The sequence below is a fragment of the Solanum dulcamara genome, chromosome 4 (genome assembly GCF_947179165.1).
Source record: "Solanum dulcamara chromosome 4, daSolDulc1.2, whole genome shotgun sequence".
Taxonomy (NCBI): Eukaryota; Viridiplantae; Streptophyta; class Magnoliopsida; order Solanales; family Solanaceae; genus Solanum; species Solanum dulcamara.
This window is the reverse complement of record NC_077240.1, coordinates 9,187,649-9,203,005: the sequence shown is the minus strand read 5'-3', so window position 1 is coordinate 9,203,005 and position 15,357 is coordinate 9,187,649. Positions and strand designations below refer to the sequence as shown.

Genomic DNA, 15,357 nt, shown 5'->3' with positions numbered 1-15,357 from the left:
TCGTTATCAGAAGTCACAAAGTTTATCTCTACCTTTTATTTAATTGACTAAAATACTTATTTAGGCTGACTATAACACTTCTGCCGACTTATTAGTAAAATATCAAATTCGAAAGCAATACAAAGAAAAAGTTAGTAGAATGTTGTATTGGTTGTTGCTTCTTATCTTTCCTTTTTTGTAAAAAGAGTGAATGGACATAGTTGTTTATTGAATTCAGATGGGCTGATCAAATCTTTTCAGCTGTCGGATGACTCAGATTTAATGGATTACAAATTAGCTCACATGGAAATGAATCCTTTTGATTTGACTTAGTGCATTTGAACTTTTGAAGGATTTAAGTTTTCTATACTATAAATGTGATTTGTTATGTTTTAAAAAAATATTTATCATTTATTTAAGATCCAGACAGCTAGAGCAAAAAGAGAAGCTGAATCCACAAAACCTTTGTTGATGATGGTTGCATGATCATAAAGAATCTTTTTTTTGTTAAAGGAGACCCAACCCAGCACATGTATTTCTGGACTATAATTTATAGTCCAATGATCCTAAAGCTAATGCACTAATGCTTGATTATCATATTTTATTTTGATTGGTTTCTTTATTTCTTTTTTTTCTCCTTTGAATATAAATTTACACTTTGTTTTCAGGATTAAATGTAAAGGATTGGTTCCATAGCTAAAGCGGTAATATTCTTTCTTTTTTCCCTTTCTCCGTAAAGCGACCAACAACGTATCATGTGTCATCTCATAAAGTGAAGTCAGTTCCGTAGAGAGACCATTTAAAAGAATTCTAACTTCAATAAATCAATGACATTTCAAGAAAAAGATTGATTCTTTACATATTTTTTCAATAATACAAAAAAATAAAATTGTTTGATGCTCTTAAAGCACGCCTCATGGTATAAGCTAATTTTGAGGTTCACTTTTTCTCTATAGAATTAGTAGGATGATAGATGAGATCCAAGTCGCCCGAAATTGACTTTTGTTTAGCCAAAAGCCTCATCTCTAAAAGCCTACTCGCAAGACGTCCCTTAGGGTTCCAACCCTGCCTTGTTAGTGATGGGAACTTAGCTATTTTTTGTTTAGGTTTTTCGAGGTTGGTTGCTTTACTAGAATAGGTCTCCAACGCTTTACTTCTCTTACTTTCGGTGCTTATCTTCTACATTTACAATTATGTAGAGGTATGATCAAAATCATGATTTTGGTTTGTAAGTCTTTTATATATAACATAATGTTGACCAACAAAGGCGCAGTGAGATGATTCAAATTTCTTCATTTTTAATCAAAACTTTTCGATTCAAAATTGAAAACATAAAATTCCTTGGTGATAACTGATGATGTCCAACACGAATCTAAATTAATGGGGTCGATAAACTTCAGAAAATGCATATATATGCTTAAACCAAAAAAATATAAGATGATTCTGCTATTAATGTTTGGTGCACTTTTCTGTGGACAAATGTTCAAGAAAGTATGCATGTTAAACAATATGAGGAGATATCGAAATTCAAAAACAGTCCTTTGCTTTGCCAAGAAAAAGAGCAACAGATAAAAAGGCAAACAGAAAATGTCAGCAGCTCCACTTCCTGTGATTATACCAAACATAAATCTGATATTATCTTTGACCATTTAAAAATAAAAATTAAGTTGGCATTTGATACCCACCTCAAATTTTATTTTATTTTTCTTTGCATGCAATTCAACTTTTCCTTTTGCAAAGCAGAATGTGGATTTTGAGGTCATTAAAATGAATCTGGACAGGGGCATCCCACGATACTATTGTACTTTATGTAGACTTGGGACTACAATTTATCCTAACTTGGTTCTTGTTTTTGTTCAGTACCAAGACAACTTCAAGGGTATTCACTACATATAAAAAAAAAGGGCAGCCCGGTGCACTAAAGCTCCCGCTATGCGCAGGGTCCGGGGAAGGGCCCGACCACAAGGATCTATTGTACGCAGCCTTACCTTGCATTTCTGCCAGAGGCTGTTTCCAGGCTTGAACCCGTGACCTCCTGGTCACATGGCAGCAACTTTACCAGTAAAATATAATATGCCAATATTGCGTTGAAAAATAATCTACAGTAAACATTAATTAGGCACTAGCATTCAAGAGTGTGACCTAGTGATTAATAAAGTGATTGAGAATCATGAAGTCTCATAGTCAATTCTTAAGGCAGAATTAATACTGCTTTCGAGTAAGAAAAAAAGTTTCAATCGGAGCAAAATCATGCTTATATAGTTATATTATTCACGATTTTTATTTTGAGTTAAATTAAAACAACAGTTAAAATGGAGCAGAAAAAGTAAAATATAGTGCTAATTGGATTAAATTCCAACATGATAAAATTGATTACACTCTACCTTGGTTCTTGGTTTTATCACACCCCCTCAATACCAAATGATTATCCAAAATTAAGTTGTTTTTTTTCACTTTCTAAAGGAGAAACTTTAATTACCCCAAAAAAGTATTTTGTCGTCCCCACTTTTATTTTAAATTTTAAACTATGTTAAAAAAAAATCCTCCTTGATTCAAATATATCTTCCCTTTCAACCCGTTTCAATTCCCATTTCCTTTGTCACCAATTCCTTTTTTTTTTTTGTATCTATATCCTACCACTTTGTCACCTTCCCCAACAGTTCTAATTATATTCTAAAATAAGCATTAATAACTCTACATCCTCTTTTAACAAATAAAAATTTCCTACTACCAAAAAAAAAATATCCATTTTTTTATTTTTGTAAACAAAATTAACTATATAGTTTTAGCATAACTGATAAAATTGTTATCATATAAATAAAAAAATCATCAGTTTAAGCTATAAAAATAACCTCTTACAAAAATAGAGTAGACCCTTCTGGTTCGACTCTGATAATCATATAGAAAATAAATGATGCAGTGAATCTTGGGGAGAAAGAGTGTGAGTTACCTCAAATTAGAATACTCCCATCCTTATTTGAATACTCTAAAACATGGCTCCACCGACCACTGTCAAGGACCCTCTCCCACCCCACCCCCTCTCCTTTCTTTTTAATATAAAATACACAGTAATATTTCCATTAATTTATACCATCTCGACTATTTTATCAATTATTCATTAAGAAAACAAAGCCAGGCAGCATAACGATCCTTTGCTCCATTCAAAGATAAGGTTTCCACCCTTTACTTTCAACATGCATGTAGCATTTGTCTGCAATTTGACAAGTGTTACTTTTTTTGTTTTAGTATGAACTCAATCTTTCAGAAATTTCAAAAATAATTTATGCTTTACCATAGTAGAGGAGCAAAAATACAATTTTCAATATTTTCTTCAACACAAAGTAATCACTTTTTTTTCTTTCGTATGTTATTATAACATATACACTAGAAAGTTAATATATATTCGTTTCTTTTTTACTTTTCTCTCCTACCCTACCATTGTTTATCTCCTACTCATACCTTTTTTTTGTGAGCCCCTTTCTCCCTTTTGCTATTTAAATGGTACAACTTTTTCCATTTTGTGTTTAAAGACCAGCATTATATAATTCCTATTATAGTTGCATTGGGGTCTATTTCTTAAGTCACAACACAAATCAAGAAAAATGCCCAACAGTATAATGACTAGAGGAGCTTCAAAATTCATCTTCTTATTCTTCTTGTTTATTCTTCTTGCCTGCATTTCTGGTAAGTGTACTTTCTTGATTTTGGTAATTTTGTAGCATTCTTGTGATGTTTCTGTTTTGAGTATTCATTTATTTTACAAAAATGGGGTCTGAATGTTGGTAAAAAGCAAGATTCTTGATTTTGTTGATTTTTCTATTATGTGACTACTGTGTTGTCTGTCCAAGTTCAAGATTTGGAATTTGTAGTGTGTTTGTGTTATAATATTCCTACATTTTACAAGAATGGGGTCTGAATGCTGGCTAAGCTCAAGTTTCTTGTATTTTTGCTGATTCACCTGACTAATGTTTTCTGTTTATGTTCAAGATTCTGAAATGCATTTTCCCCATTTTAGCTATATGTAAAGCTATTGATATGGCTTGTGTTTATTTTTGCTCATGAACAAGATTATTGTGGGTTGATGTAATTCCATTGCCACCCTCCACCCCCACCCCAGAAAAGATCTGCTTTTTTCTGTTTCTCAATAGAACCCTTAAGCCCTAGTTTTTCAATATTTGTGTGGAATGGTGGGATTTTGAACCCAAGAATGACTTGGATAAATGGAGCAAATGGCTCATTTGAGCTTAGTTTACATCACTCACTATGGTGGTAGAGCAAAGCCTATGCTAGAAATCAACCGACATTAATCGAGTGATAAGACTGTCATCTCATTCTAGAGTTGTTCAGCAAAAAAGATTTACGAACTGGGATTTATCACCAAAAAAGATGTTTACAGTAGACCAAGCATGCTAGATTTACCATGTCCACTTGAAAAATGGGTCTGCATTGGTTGAGATTTGATGTTATAAGAGTTGGGAAACATGTAAGTTAAAATATGGCAAACAAGTTGCAGCCAGTTAAAAATCTAATAATGTTATTTGCAGGATTATCCCCAGCTAAGAGATTTGAGCACAACGAGCTTGAGAGGGAAAAGGAACAAAAATTCCATATTTTCGCAAAAAGACTGCTTGAGTTGTTACCCATTAGAGCTATAAAACATGACTCGATGGATCCACCAGCAACTGGATTTCCTACAACCCCTATCATAAATCCTGTCACAACTCCATCTAATATGCCTCCAGATAACTCAGCTCCAACAGTTGTTACTGTCCCGTCCACAAATCCTAACCTTGGAAATTCAAATTTTGGGTCTATACCTCCAGCAGCTCCTTCTACGACCCCTGTGACTGACCCAAACCCCAATCCTCCGGTACCACTAACTAATCCAGTTACCACCCCCAGCACAAGTACACCCGTAAGTAATCCTGTAACAACGAACCCAAACCCCGTAGGTGCTGTTCCTTCCACCACCCCGGTAACGCCTCCTGTAACCACAAATGCTCCTGCTACTGGAGGACAGAGCTGGTGTGTCGCAAAGAATGGAGCTGGACAGACTTCACTTCAGTCAGCACTTGATTATGCTTGTGGGATGGGAGCAGATTGCTCAGCCATCCAGCAGGGTGGAAGTTGTTATAATCCCAATAGTCTGCAAAGTCATGCATCCTATGCCTTCAATAGCTACTTTCAAAAGAATCCAGCGCAAACGAGCTGTGATTTTGGGGGTGCTGCCCTGATAACCAACTCAAACCCAAGTAAGCAAAGAAGGATTCTTTACTGACCCGCCTTGCTGTTATAAACCCGCATCTTATTGTTTTCTGATCATTTACATGCTGACATACAGGCACTGGTTCTTGTGTTTTCCCTGCATCGGGGTCTTCTACATCATCGCCTGCAACACCTACTCCAACAACTACCACACCAATGTCTGGAACTCCAGCGCCAACAACATCCTCAACAGGTGCTGCAGTATCAGGGTAAGGGGAATTTTCATTTGCTCCATCAGTCAAAAATACCCTCTTCATTTCATTTCCTGTGGTAGTATTTGACTAGGCAAGGAGTTTAAGAAAATGAAGAAAAAATAAAACGGATGAAGTAATCCATATGCTTTTCACTAACTTCGTGCACCGTCATTTTGCAGCTTAGCACCTCCAACAGTGTCAAATGGTAACGACTCTGGTTTTGGAACGATGCCCTCGGGCATCAGTGATGGTATTCCTCCTACTGCTACTACCTCGTTGTCCATGTCAAACGGTTTCCAACCCTTGGTTGGCTGCATCATTCTAGTCGCCTCCATCGTGACTAGTAAGCTTGTCTTGGAGTTTTGAGGAAAAGAGAAGCTCAATTGTCAAGAGAGAAGCTGGATTTTCGGTTTCTAAACAATGTACAGTTCTCGTGGAGGAAAAATGGAAGCAGTTAGGAGTATTCTCAAGAGGCTTAGACATAACACACCTATACACTGCTTTAGTATAGTTAATATATCCTGCATATTGGCTAGCTAGATGTAAAATTCATATATTAATTTTAGAGGCCATAATCTATTATATCCATCACTTTGAAGTAGTAATTATTATCCAGTATGTTGAATAGTTCTGATGTTACACTGCTATATTATATATTTCCCTGCTTATGAAGGATCTTAGATCTCATATCATCTGTTATTAGTTACTATATATAAACTAGGTCAATGTTTCCAATTAAATATAAACATAGATATTCTTTGGGATAAAATTTAATATTGCCTAATTCATTGTTTGGTTACGATAAATTTATCAGGGTCAGTAATTAGTATCGAAATAAAGTATCCTTGCAAGAGGGTAGAAAAATAATACGGACGTTTAGTTATCTCCTAATAAAACGATGAAAATGGCAGCTATCCTTGAGGTCCCTCAAAAAAAATATTATTTTGTATACAAATAATTGTTTTCTAGAAATAATATATATAAAATATGTTATTTTTAATAGAGCAAATCAAATCAAACGGTGAATACCAAACAATAGTAGCAAAATCATTTTTATATGCCTGCTTTTCGTTCCTTCATCGGAATTAAGTTGGGTACAGGCATGTAGGATAAAGTCAAAAGCATTTTACAACCATCAACATCAAAAGAAAAGCGCAGGATTTTTTAAAGAACATGAAAGAGGCTGGCGATGCTTTATTAGTTGTAGGGATTAAAAAATTGCCTATTTTTTTCAGTGTGTTGTATTTATGACCACTTTAAGCTGATTAATTAATGAGTGTCATGCACTAGCGCAGAGTACGTGCTTCATCAACGCCCTACTTGATTAATAAAGAATAATTTTAGATTTATAATTTATACTCCCTCCAATCCGAATTGTTGATGTGCGACACACCGATATTTAAAGGACAAAAGATAATTTGTCAATATTATCCTTCTAATTCTTCTCAAATTCGTTGTAATAGTAGAGATAGTCATTGTTTGGGATTAAAAAGTAGTTGAAATTCACTTGTTGTAGACCATAAAAAAATGTCAACAATTCATTTATAGTTCAATTGAACTATAGAGAGTAGTGTAAAAATAATTTATATTGCTGTAATTTAACTTATTGTGACAAGTTACAAGTCTTTATTTTCAATCTTTTAGGTGGCAGCTTAGATCAGTCTATACAAAATTAAACTCATTATAGAATATATACGTGTTAAGTCTAGGAATCCTAGGTAGTAATAAAAAATTATAAATAAAGCTACCAAGATAGGGTTTTCAATACATGTATGACATTGGATGCTGATTCGAATTTTTGACTAAGTCCAGGAATTAACACCAAAAAACTAGGCTTGCTCACAAGAAAGAGATACGACAAGAAAATAATGCAACTGGGCCCTTCATATTGGAGCCACTAAGTTTCAATGATACAATTTGAAAACATGAGTATATAACGTTAAGTTTACCGCATGTATATATGTATCTAATAATTGAGGCTCAAAATGATAGATTCAGTTGTGATAAGCCTTGAGGTACAAAAAGATACGTCCCCATAAAGTATGATTAACTTTCCTAAATATGAAACAGCAGCTCTACAGCTTTTCCTAATCTCTATTCTCTCCCTCAAGTTGTAACTAGCTACACATCTCCTTTTTACATTGTCAACTACGCTAATAACTATTACCGCTTAGAAAAGAGGACCAACATCAACATGGACATTGAAACAACAACCTTGAATCCTGATGTATCCCAGAAGTTCTGATTATTGTTGCAGGAAGTTTCGACTTGCTTAGTTGCTAATTGGTCTCTCAGTTCCTTAATAGCTTTGTCACGTCGTTCCCCCATCTGTATTTTATGTTTGCATGAATGAGATTAGGTTTACTGTATCAGGCATAAAAACATCAATGTACCAGTAAAGAGTAGAATTACCCTTTGGAGCTTGCGAGTTTGAGTTCGAGTCTCTTGGAGACAGAATTCCAATTTCATAATCCTCTTTTTCAACTCTTGATCAGCCCTGCGATGCTTTTCTAACTGTCCAAAGAGGTTGAAAATCGTGAGGAGAATTACTCATATAGTATCATGGAATATTTTAGAGACTGGGAAATATGTACCAAACCTGAGATTCCAGCTCCTTGGTTTTTAGCTTCCACTGGGCAGACATGATCCTGATTTCATCCCTGAGTTTGGCAATTTCGTTATCTTTGTTAGTCAACAGCATGTTCATCTTCTCAATATTCTTCGGCGAGACCTCATCTAAGACCTTCCTCAATTCACAATCTGTGTTTGCTCCAGATTTTGCTAATGCTTGCATGATATCATGCTCGATTCTCACTACTTCATCCTTCAATTGCTTTTGGGATGATTCTCTTGCTTGAAGATCCTTCTGCAAAAGATCTAATTGCTCACCAAGTTTATTTACACGAACTTCATGTTCCTTCAGTGAACTGTTTTTCTCATCCAACTCTTTCAAAAGCGCCATACACTGAAGCTGTGCAGATTGAGCTGATGTAGCACTTGCATCTGCAGTTGCTTGAGTAGCACAAAGCTGTGATCTAAGGTCATCCAACTGCTTGACATACTGGGTCACATTTAGACCTGAATGTTATTAAATGCATACCAATATCCTAGCAAACCATTCTTATTGTAATGATGCATGTTTAAACATTTTTCTCTGCATTAATTAACACATTCTTATTGTAACGATTCATGTTTAAAGATACTTAAGGAAAAAGTCACACATAAGTGAATAATTAGTTAGTATCTTAAATTAAACAGACGAGAACATATGCCAAAAAAAAGTTCCCTTGTGCAATCCAATAATTTGATTTTTTTCAATTCTATCTTAAAAGAATAACAAATAAGTGAAGGGTTTAAAAGGAATTGGATTAATTAGGGATACTACATTATTATTTAGATTTGGAGTATGTCACTTTTTTAGTAAAACTTTAGGAGTTTAAGGAAGTACTGTCATTATGTGTCTGTCACGCTAATTTCCTCCAAGTTAACTTTAATAATCTGCTTAAAGGGATGTATCATCATACATTTACCTTAATTACACGTCCTCTTTAATCAACTCAAATCTCTCATTCTTAACACACCAATATGGTGTCAAAAATATGAATCAACCACAGATATCCAGGTTGTCCCAGTCATATATACATTTAACTTTATCACACATAATTGACTCAAATAAGTTGTGTTGAATTTGGCAGGGTCAGCACATAAGTTACCCCTATTTACATCAGACAAAAAACTATACGAGGAAGAGGAGAAAAAGAAAGCACCAGATATACTAGAAGTGCAACCTAAGATACTCATTCGAGCACACTATATTTGAATCGGTCAGACACCATGTTAAATTCAACTAATCATTTCTCCAACAATCACATGACTCTCAATGCCAGTAAATTCATAGTTCGAGCAATGAGATATTCCTCAATATCAAAGGCATCAAGATACATAATACCAAGGGAACTTCGATTCTCACAAAAGACAGTTTTAGCACTACCTAAAAAAACATCAATATTATGGCATCATGTCAATCCTCAAACTAATAGATATAAGTAATTTTAAATGCACAACAAATGGGCAGAAAGTGATGTTTACAACCCAGTGCTGGCCATCTAAAAGCCACTAACAAGTGAATCCAAAAAGTAGTTTGATTTATTAAATGAATAAATAAATTATCCACGATTCCTCTTTATCTCACTAACTCAGCTAAAAGAAACAAAGTATTCAACCCAATTCAAAACATAGACAAATTCTGTTGGACCACTTCACTCAGATAGAACTACTAGAGACAATAATAATTCCTCAATACTAATCCTCTATTTCCCAAAAAAGACAAACAGGAAATGCCAGAAAGTAGCCTCAATAGATATCCATCATAATATGCCTTTCAGGTACCTTTTCTTTTAGTAAATACAAATTAACCCAAATGCCCCCACACACAAGATCTTGGCATCACTGATCTAAACACACTAAATTACTCTCAAATCAAATCAAAGAGGCATAATTTTTCAAGTAATGACACTCATAACTATTACCTTCTCAGTGTTTAAAGCTGAAAATTGAAGCTCTCCATTCTTCTCCTCCAAATTCTTCTGCAATTTGTTTATCTCTTCTTCCATTTTATTAGCTTTACTCTCTGCTTCCTGTAAAAAAAATATAAAATAAACACACAACAATCAGACCAAGTCCAAGAATCACATGACCCACACTTCCACCTGCTTCACATAGGAAAAGACAAAAATAAAAAATAATCAAACAATCATAAATCAAAACTCAATTTGACCTGTCTGGTTAGGGTTTCACGAACAAAAGACTGTTCTTGATAAGCGAGACGGTTGCGAACCTCCTTAAGCTCCGCCGCAAGAGACACCACGTTTCGACGGAAATTCTGTTTCTTCTCACTCAGATCCCTCAACAACGGATCCACCACTAAAGACGACGACCGTTCTTCCACCGACATCACGGTCGAGAACTACGATATCCGATGATTCACCTGTGAAGCGTATAAATCCCACAAAGGCAGAAAAAATAAATTAAGTTGCTTCTTCCTATGACCTCAGTAATTAAAGCTAACAACCTATCACACTTTGCATGTGAATACGTAGGGTAGCATTTAAGTCGCTGACCCAAATTCAGAATTTTCAATTTATCGATATTCCTAGACCAATAATGGAAACAGAATTATTATAAATGTAAGATAATGCGATATAATACTTCAAAATTCAAATTTTTATATGGTTCTTAATATTTCATGAATCAATTTAAATAAGGAGAGAGAAAAAAAGACAGATCAGTGTTTTGAAAACGACAGAGAGAGAGAGTAGAGAGGAGCAAATGGAGGTTAATTTCACACGACTCTTACACTTCTAAGGAACAATCAAGAAACACGCTTCCTACACAGCTAAAAAAATAATCATTTTTATCCTTAAACACATACATAAACAAACATGCATGAACATTTGATCAGAAAGAACAATTCCATACACAGTAAATCACAAGAAATGCATTCAAATCTAGTAACAGAGATTTAGAAAGACAAAAAACTGATGATGCTAATAACACCAAAAAAAAATTAATCATGTTTGGATACATATATATATATATATATATATATATAGGTGATGGGGGGTTTACCGGCGACGATTGATCTGATAAAAGGTTCGGACGGCGGAGGAAGAAATCAAATTGGAGGAAGAGTGGAGTGATTTTGCGGGGGTGGGAGAGTTTAATACAGCAGTGAATAAGGGAAGCTCAGATTCACTGATATGTCTCTTGTCTAAACAGAGACAAATTGAAGGTGATGTGGAGGTTCGGATTTTGAACAAGAGGTTCGGAGTATCCGAGCCTTCGATTAATCGACTTGACAGATAGGATTCTGGTTTGGAATTTGGTGTAGGTTCGGATTTTACGAGTCTCGGGTTTTGGGACAAAGGACAAATTTCGAACCTGGGCATAAAATGACCTCAGCGCGGCAAATCTGAAAAATTTCATCAAGGGATCAGATCTCTCCACGCGAGCTATTTTCAACCGTCAGATGTTCCTAACTATGGTTGTCACATTGAGCGTTTCAAAAGTCAATTTACTAACCTTCAAAATTAAATTATATTATATTTATGTGATATAGGTATTAAAAAATTATATAAAAAATATAATAAATTATAATTTTTTATATTAATATAATAAAAAATATATTTTAAAATATTAATCAAAGCTCATATGATTTGACTATCCAAACAAAATTAAAAAAAAGAAGGAAAGTAATAAATTAGTCTCCATATTAAAAGAAAAAAACTTGATTATTTTCACATGCAATTGGAAGTTTAGTGCTCCTTCTATGATTTGTATAGTACTTAATTTAAATCCTGTCAGAGATTTGGTTGACTATGCTTAGGTAGGTTAAGACAAAAAAATCCTGAATTTAGTAAAAAGGAGGAATTAGAAAACAGACAAGTTTTGAATGAAGGAATTGATTTACTAGTCCATTTTAAATTAAATCACGCAGACACGTACTCTATTATAAAGCAAAAAATGGAAATGAATTGATTTCATATTTTTTACAACAATCAATTATGGATCAATTTAATTTAAATAAAAAAGGTAAAAAAAAATCATGGAATGAGAGCCAAGAGTCAACAGCTAAAACCTCTTCATTAAGATTAGATAATTAATCATTTGTGGTGAACTTTCCTATGGCAAAAAGTTTCTCTTTTTCTTCATTGCAGTAATATAAATATATACTTCTAAAAAAAATTATTGATCCTTTAATCTTAATAAGATATCTCGTATTTAAGATACTTAGAATCTAAAGGGTTTAAACTGAGTAGGACCAAGACATAGTACTTAGAGTGCAAATTCAGCGAGACACCTCAGGAGGTTGGCGCGGAAGTTAGGCTTGGTGACCAGGCCATCCAAGAGAAAAGTAGTTTCAAGTACCTTGGATCTATCATGCAAGGCAGCGGGGAGATTGACGATGATGTCACATGTCGTATTAGGACAGGATAGATGAAATGGAAGCTCGCTTCCGCTGTGCTATGTGACAAGAAGGTGCCACCACAACTTAAGGGCAAGTTTTATAAAGTGGTGGTTAGACCGACTATGTTATATGGGACGTAGTGTTGGCCAGTTAAGGTTTCTCACGTTCAAAAGATGAAAGTAGCCGAGATGAGAATGTTGAGATGGATGTGTGGGCATACCAGGAGCGACAAAATTAGAAATGAGACTATTCGAGACAAGGTAGAAGTGGCCTCAATGGAAGACAAGATGCGGAAAATGCGACTGAGATGGTTTAGGCATGTGAAGAGGAGAGACACAGATGCCCCAGTGCGGAGGTGTGAGAGGTTGGCAATGGATGGTTTCAGAAGAGGTAGGGGTAGGCCAAAGAAATATTAGGGAGAGGTGATTAGACAGGACGTGATGCAGTTACAGCTTACCGAAGACATGACCTTAGATAGGAGGGTATGGATGACTCATATTAGGGTAGAAGTCTAGTACATAATCCCGTTATTCTTCCGTATTAGTAGGCGCATTAGCGCACTATAATTTCTTGTGCTCTGACTTCTGTTATTATCTTTCTATTACTTTCTGTACTTTGATTACTCTATTTTATCTGAGTCGCTTTCGTTATTTGCTTTTTCATATCACTTTGAACTTTTTAACCTTATCTGATCTCTTTTTATGCTTCTTTTGAGCCGAGAGTCGCTCGGAAACAGCCGTCCTACCTTGGTAGAAGTAAGGTCTGCGTACACTTTACCCTCCCCAAACCCTACATTGTAGGATTTCACTGGGTTGTTGTTGTTGTGTGAAGATACCTTGCCATGAACATTTCTATGGAGAAAATTTTCTCTTTTTTTTTCTTTTTTCATTACAAAAATATTCATATAAAATAACATAAAAATTGATTGTTGATTCTTTATCCTTTATCAAATATTTTGTATATGAACTTTAGTATAAAATATGAGGTTGCCTTTATTAGGTAGTATTTTATCTTCAATGTAAGATTTCTTAACACAAATTTAAAATTAGTGAAACTTAATTTTATGATGTGCAAGCATTATAATCATTACTTATTATTTGGAAATAAACAAAAAAGACATTATGAAATTTCAAAGAAATGTTGAACTTAGAAGTTATTGTTCAAATATATCAGATTTGAATATGGATCTGAAGTTGTTTCATGACAATAGTTGGATCCGGAATGAAATCAAAGCTTTGTTTGCCCTATATAAGTGAAATTGAGGAGTCTAAGCATGATTTTTGATGCACGAAGTTTTATAGTATTTACATTGTTACTATCTAACTTAAAATTTGATTATTTTAAAAAATTATTAAATTTGTTTGAAAGAGATCTTTGATAATGCCATTAATTTAAATATTGCTAAACTTCTACGTTATTAATAGAGCGTGACCTTCTTCTTTATTATCAGGATTATTTTTCTTTTCCTTTGGAGTATTTTCATCAATACAATAAATTGTAATCTTTTTCATATCAATATAATGAACGGTACATATTAAAATGTTAGTCAAAGTTCAAATTGTTTAACTTTCAAAAAGAAAATTGTGACAACTAAAAAGAACGAAAGAAATAAAAGATAGTGAGTAATTCATGAAACGATCAAAATATATCTAATTAATTGATTCAAATACTATTGTTATAAAAATAAAAAATCTTAGAGGGTATAACTAGCCGTTTGAATTTATGAAGGTTAATTAAGATGATTGTTTTATCTTACTCCCTCCATTCCATATTAAGTAAATTTATGAGGCAATGCACATATATTAAAATCAATATTCAAGGACATAATTTGAATCATTCTTTTCACTACTGCTCTTTGTAAAATCATAAATATAACTTTGCAAGTAGTGTGATTTATCTCCTAGAAAATATAAAATTTCAATAAATGAAAAGGCAGATATGAAAAAAAATTCAAGCATCGATCTTGAACTTTGAACAATTCAATTATTTTGAACAATGAAAAATTTCTCAAAAATTCACTTAATATGGAATGGATGGAGTATTGTTTATGGCGCACGCTAGAGTCTTTGCCCTTAGTATATTCCTTTTAATTTAATTTATTTGCTTCTTTAATACTAGTGTACTTATCCGTGCTTCGCGCGATAATAAAAAATTAAAATATTAATTAAAATTTTTAAAAATAATCTTTTGTAATTATTTTTTTATTAGACAAATATTAAAAGTGAACCTGTACAAAAAAAGTTAAATATGAATAACTTTCTAATTATTTTTTTGTTTAGTAATCTTTTTTTATTAGACAAATATTAAAAGTGAATCTGTACAAAAAAAAAAGTTAAATATGAATAACTTCATAATTAATTTTTTGTTTGCTAATATGAGTTAGTGACACTTACCTTTCTCAATAATTATTGTAAGATGTATTTAAAGAGGTTGATATTTGTAAATTAGAAAGATTCCAAAATGAATAATATATTTCATGAGGAGCTTAATACAAAAGTTTGAGAACAAAAGATTGACATTGAATTTGAAAACTATTAGATTAATTTACAAGTCCGCTATTTTATTTTGAATCAGTTTATGGACAATTGAAACACTCCATCAAAACTTCATTACCCTCTCAAACCAATTTGTATTTCGATATATAATCACTATCAAACTCTTTAAAATTCAAAGAACATTTTAAAGAGATTGAAACAAAATATCCAACGTCTTCTTCTTCTTCTGCAGCTTTCTCTCAAACTCCTTCAAAGTTCATGTATGAAAGCAATAACCACTCAATCCTTGCTTTCATTATCGCATTACCACTCCTTGATGGAAAGAGCCATATATAGTCAAAGTAAATACCAAACTAAAACTTTAAGAAAAAAAAAGAGAAAGTAAGAAGCTGTAGTCAGAAGAGTTTAAAAAATATATTTTAATTTCTTCAATAGAGTACATAAATGAAAAATAGAG

The 15,357-nt window shown here is 33.5% G+C and overlaps 2 protein-coding genes across 3 annotated transcripts; one reads left to right on the top strand and one right to left on the bottom strand.

Annotated features, from left to right (window-relative positions):
- The first annotated feature begins 3,501 nt into the window (after positions 1-3,501).
- LOC129886043 (glucan endo-1,3-beta-glucosidase 4-like) lies at positions 3,502-6,125 on the top strand. The gene is made up of 4 exons (XM_055960555.1): positions 3,502-3,663; positions 4,524-5,231; positions 5,321-5,453; positions 5,618-6,125. Exons 1-4 carry the CDS (start codon positions 3,582-3,584, stop codon positions 5,802-5,804), a joined length of 1,110 nt encoding a protein of 369 aa, XP_055816530.1. The 5' UTR covers positions 3,502-3,581; the 3' UTR covers positions 5,805-6,125.
- Positions 6,126-7,372: 1,247 nt separating this feature from the next.
- Positions 7,373-10,655, bottom strand: LOC129886041 (nuclear envelope-associated protein 2-like). 2 transcript variants are annotated; one of them, XM_055960553.1, is made up of 5 exons: positions 10,216-10,655; positions 9,968-10,075; positions 8,038-8,499; positions 7,851-7,952; positions 7,373-7,766 (listed from the first exon to the last, which is right to left on the bottom strand). In XM_055960553.1, exons 1-5 carry the CDS (start codon positions 10,390-10,392, stop codon positions 7,602-7,604), a joined length of 1,014 nt encoding a protein of 337 aa, XP_055816528.1. In that variant the 5' UTR covers positions 10,393-10,655; the 3' UTR covers positions 7,373-7,601. The 2 variants fall into 2 exon arrangements, with proteins under 2 accessions (XP_055816528.1, XP_055816529.1); XM_055960554.1 differs by having other exon boundaries at positions 8,038-8,487.
- Between the last annotated feature and the right edge of the window lie 4,702 nt (positions 10,656-15,357).

Excerpts from the sequence above, each read along its gene's own strand:
- LOC129886043 (XM_055960555.1), top strand. The coding sequence starts at position 3,582 with ATGCCCAACAGTATAATGACTAGAGGAGCTTCAAAATTCATCTTCTTA. Across the intron at positions 3,664-4,523 it reads TCTTCTTGCCTGCATTTCTG|GATTATCCCCAGCTAAGAGA; the intron begins GTAAGTGTACTT and ends TGTTATTTGCAG. Across the intron at positions 5,232-5,320 it reads GATAACCAACTCAAACCCAA|GCACTGGTTCTTGTGTTTTC; the intron begins GTAAGCAAAGAA and ends GCTGACATACAG.
- LOC129886041 (XM_055960553.1), bottom strand. The coding sequence starts at position 10,392 with ATGTCGGTGGAAGAACGGTCGTCGTCTTTAGTGGTGGATCCGTTGTTG. Across the intron at positions 10,076-10,215 it reads GTGAAACCCTAACCAGACAG|GAAGCAGAGAGTAAAGCTAA; the intron begins GTCAAATTGAGT and ends TTTTTTTTACAG. Across the intron at positions 7,767-7,850 it reads AAACTCGCAAGCTCCAAAGG|ATGGGGGAACGACGTGACAA; the intron begins GTAATTCTACTC and ends CATAAAATACAG.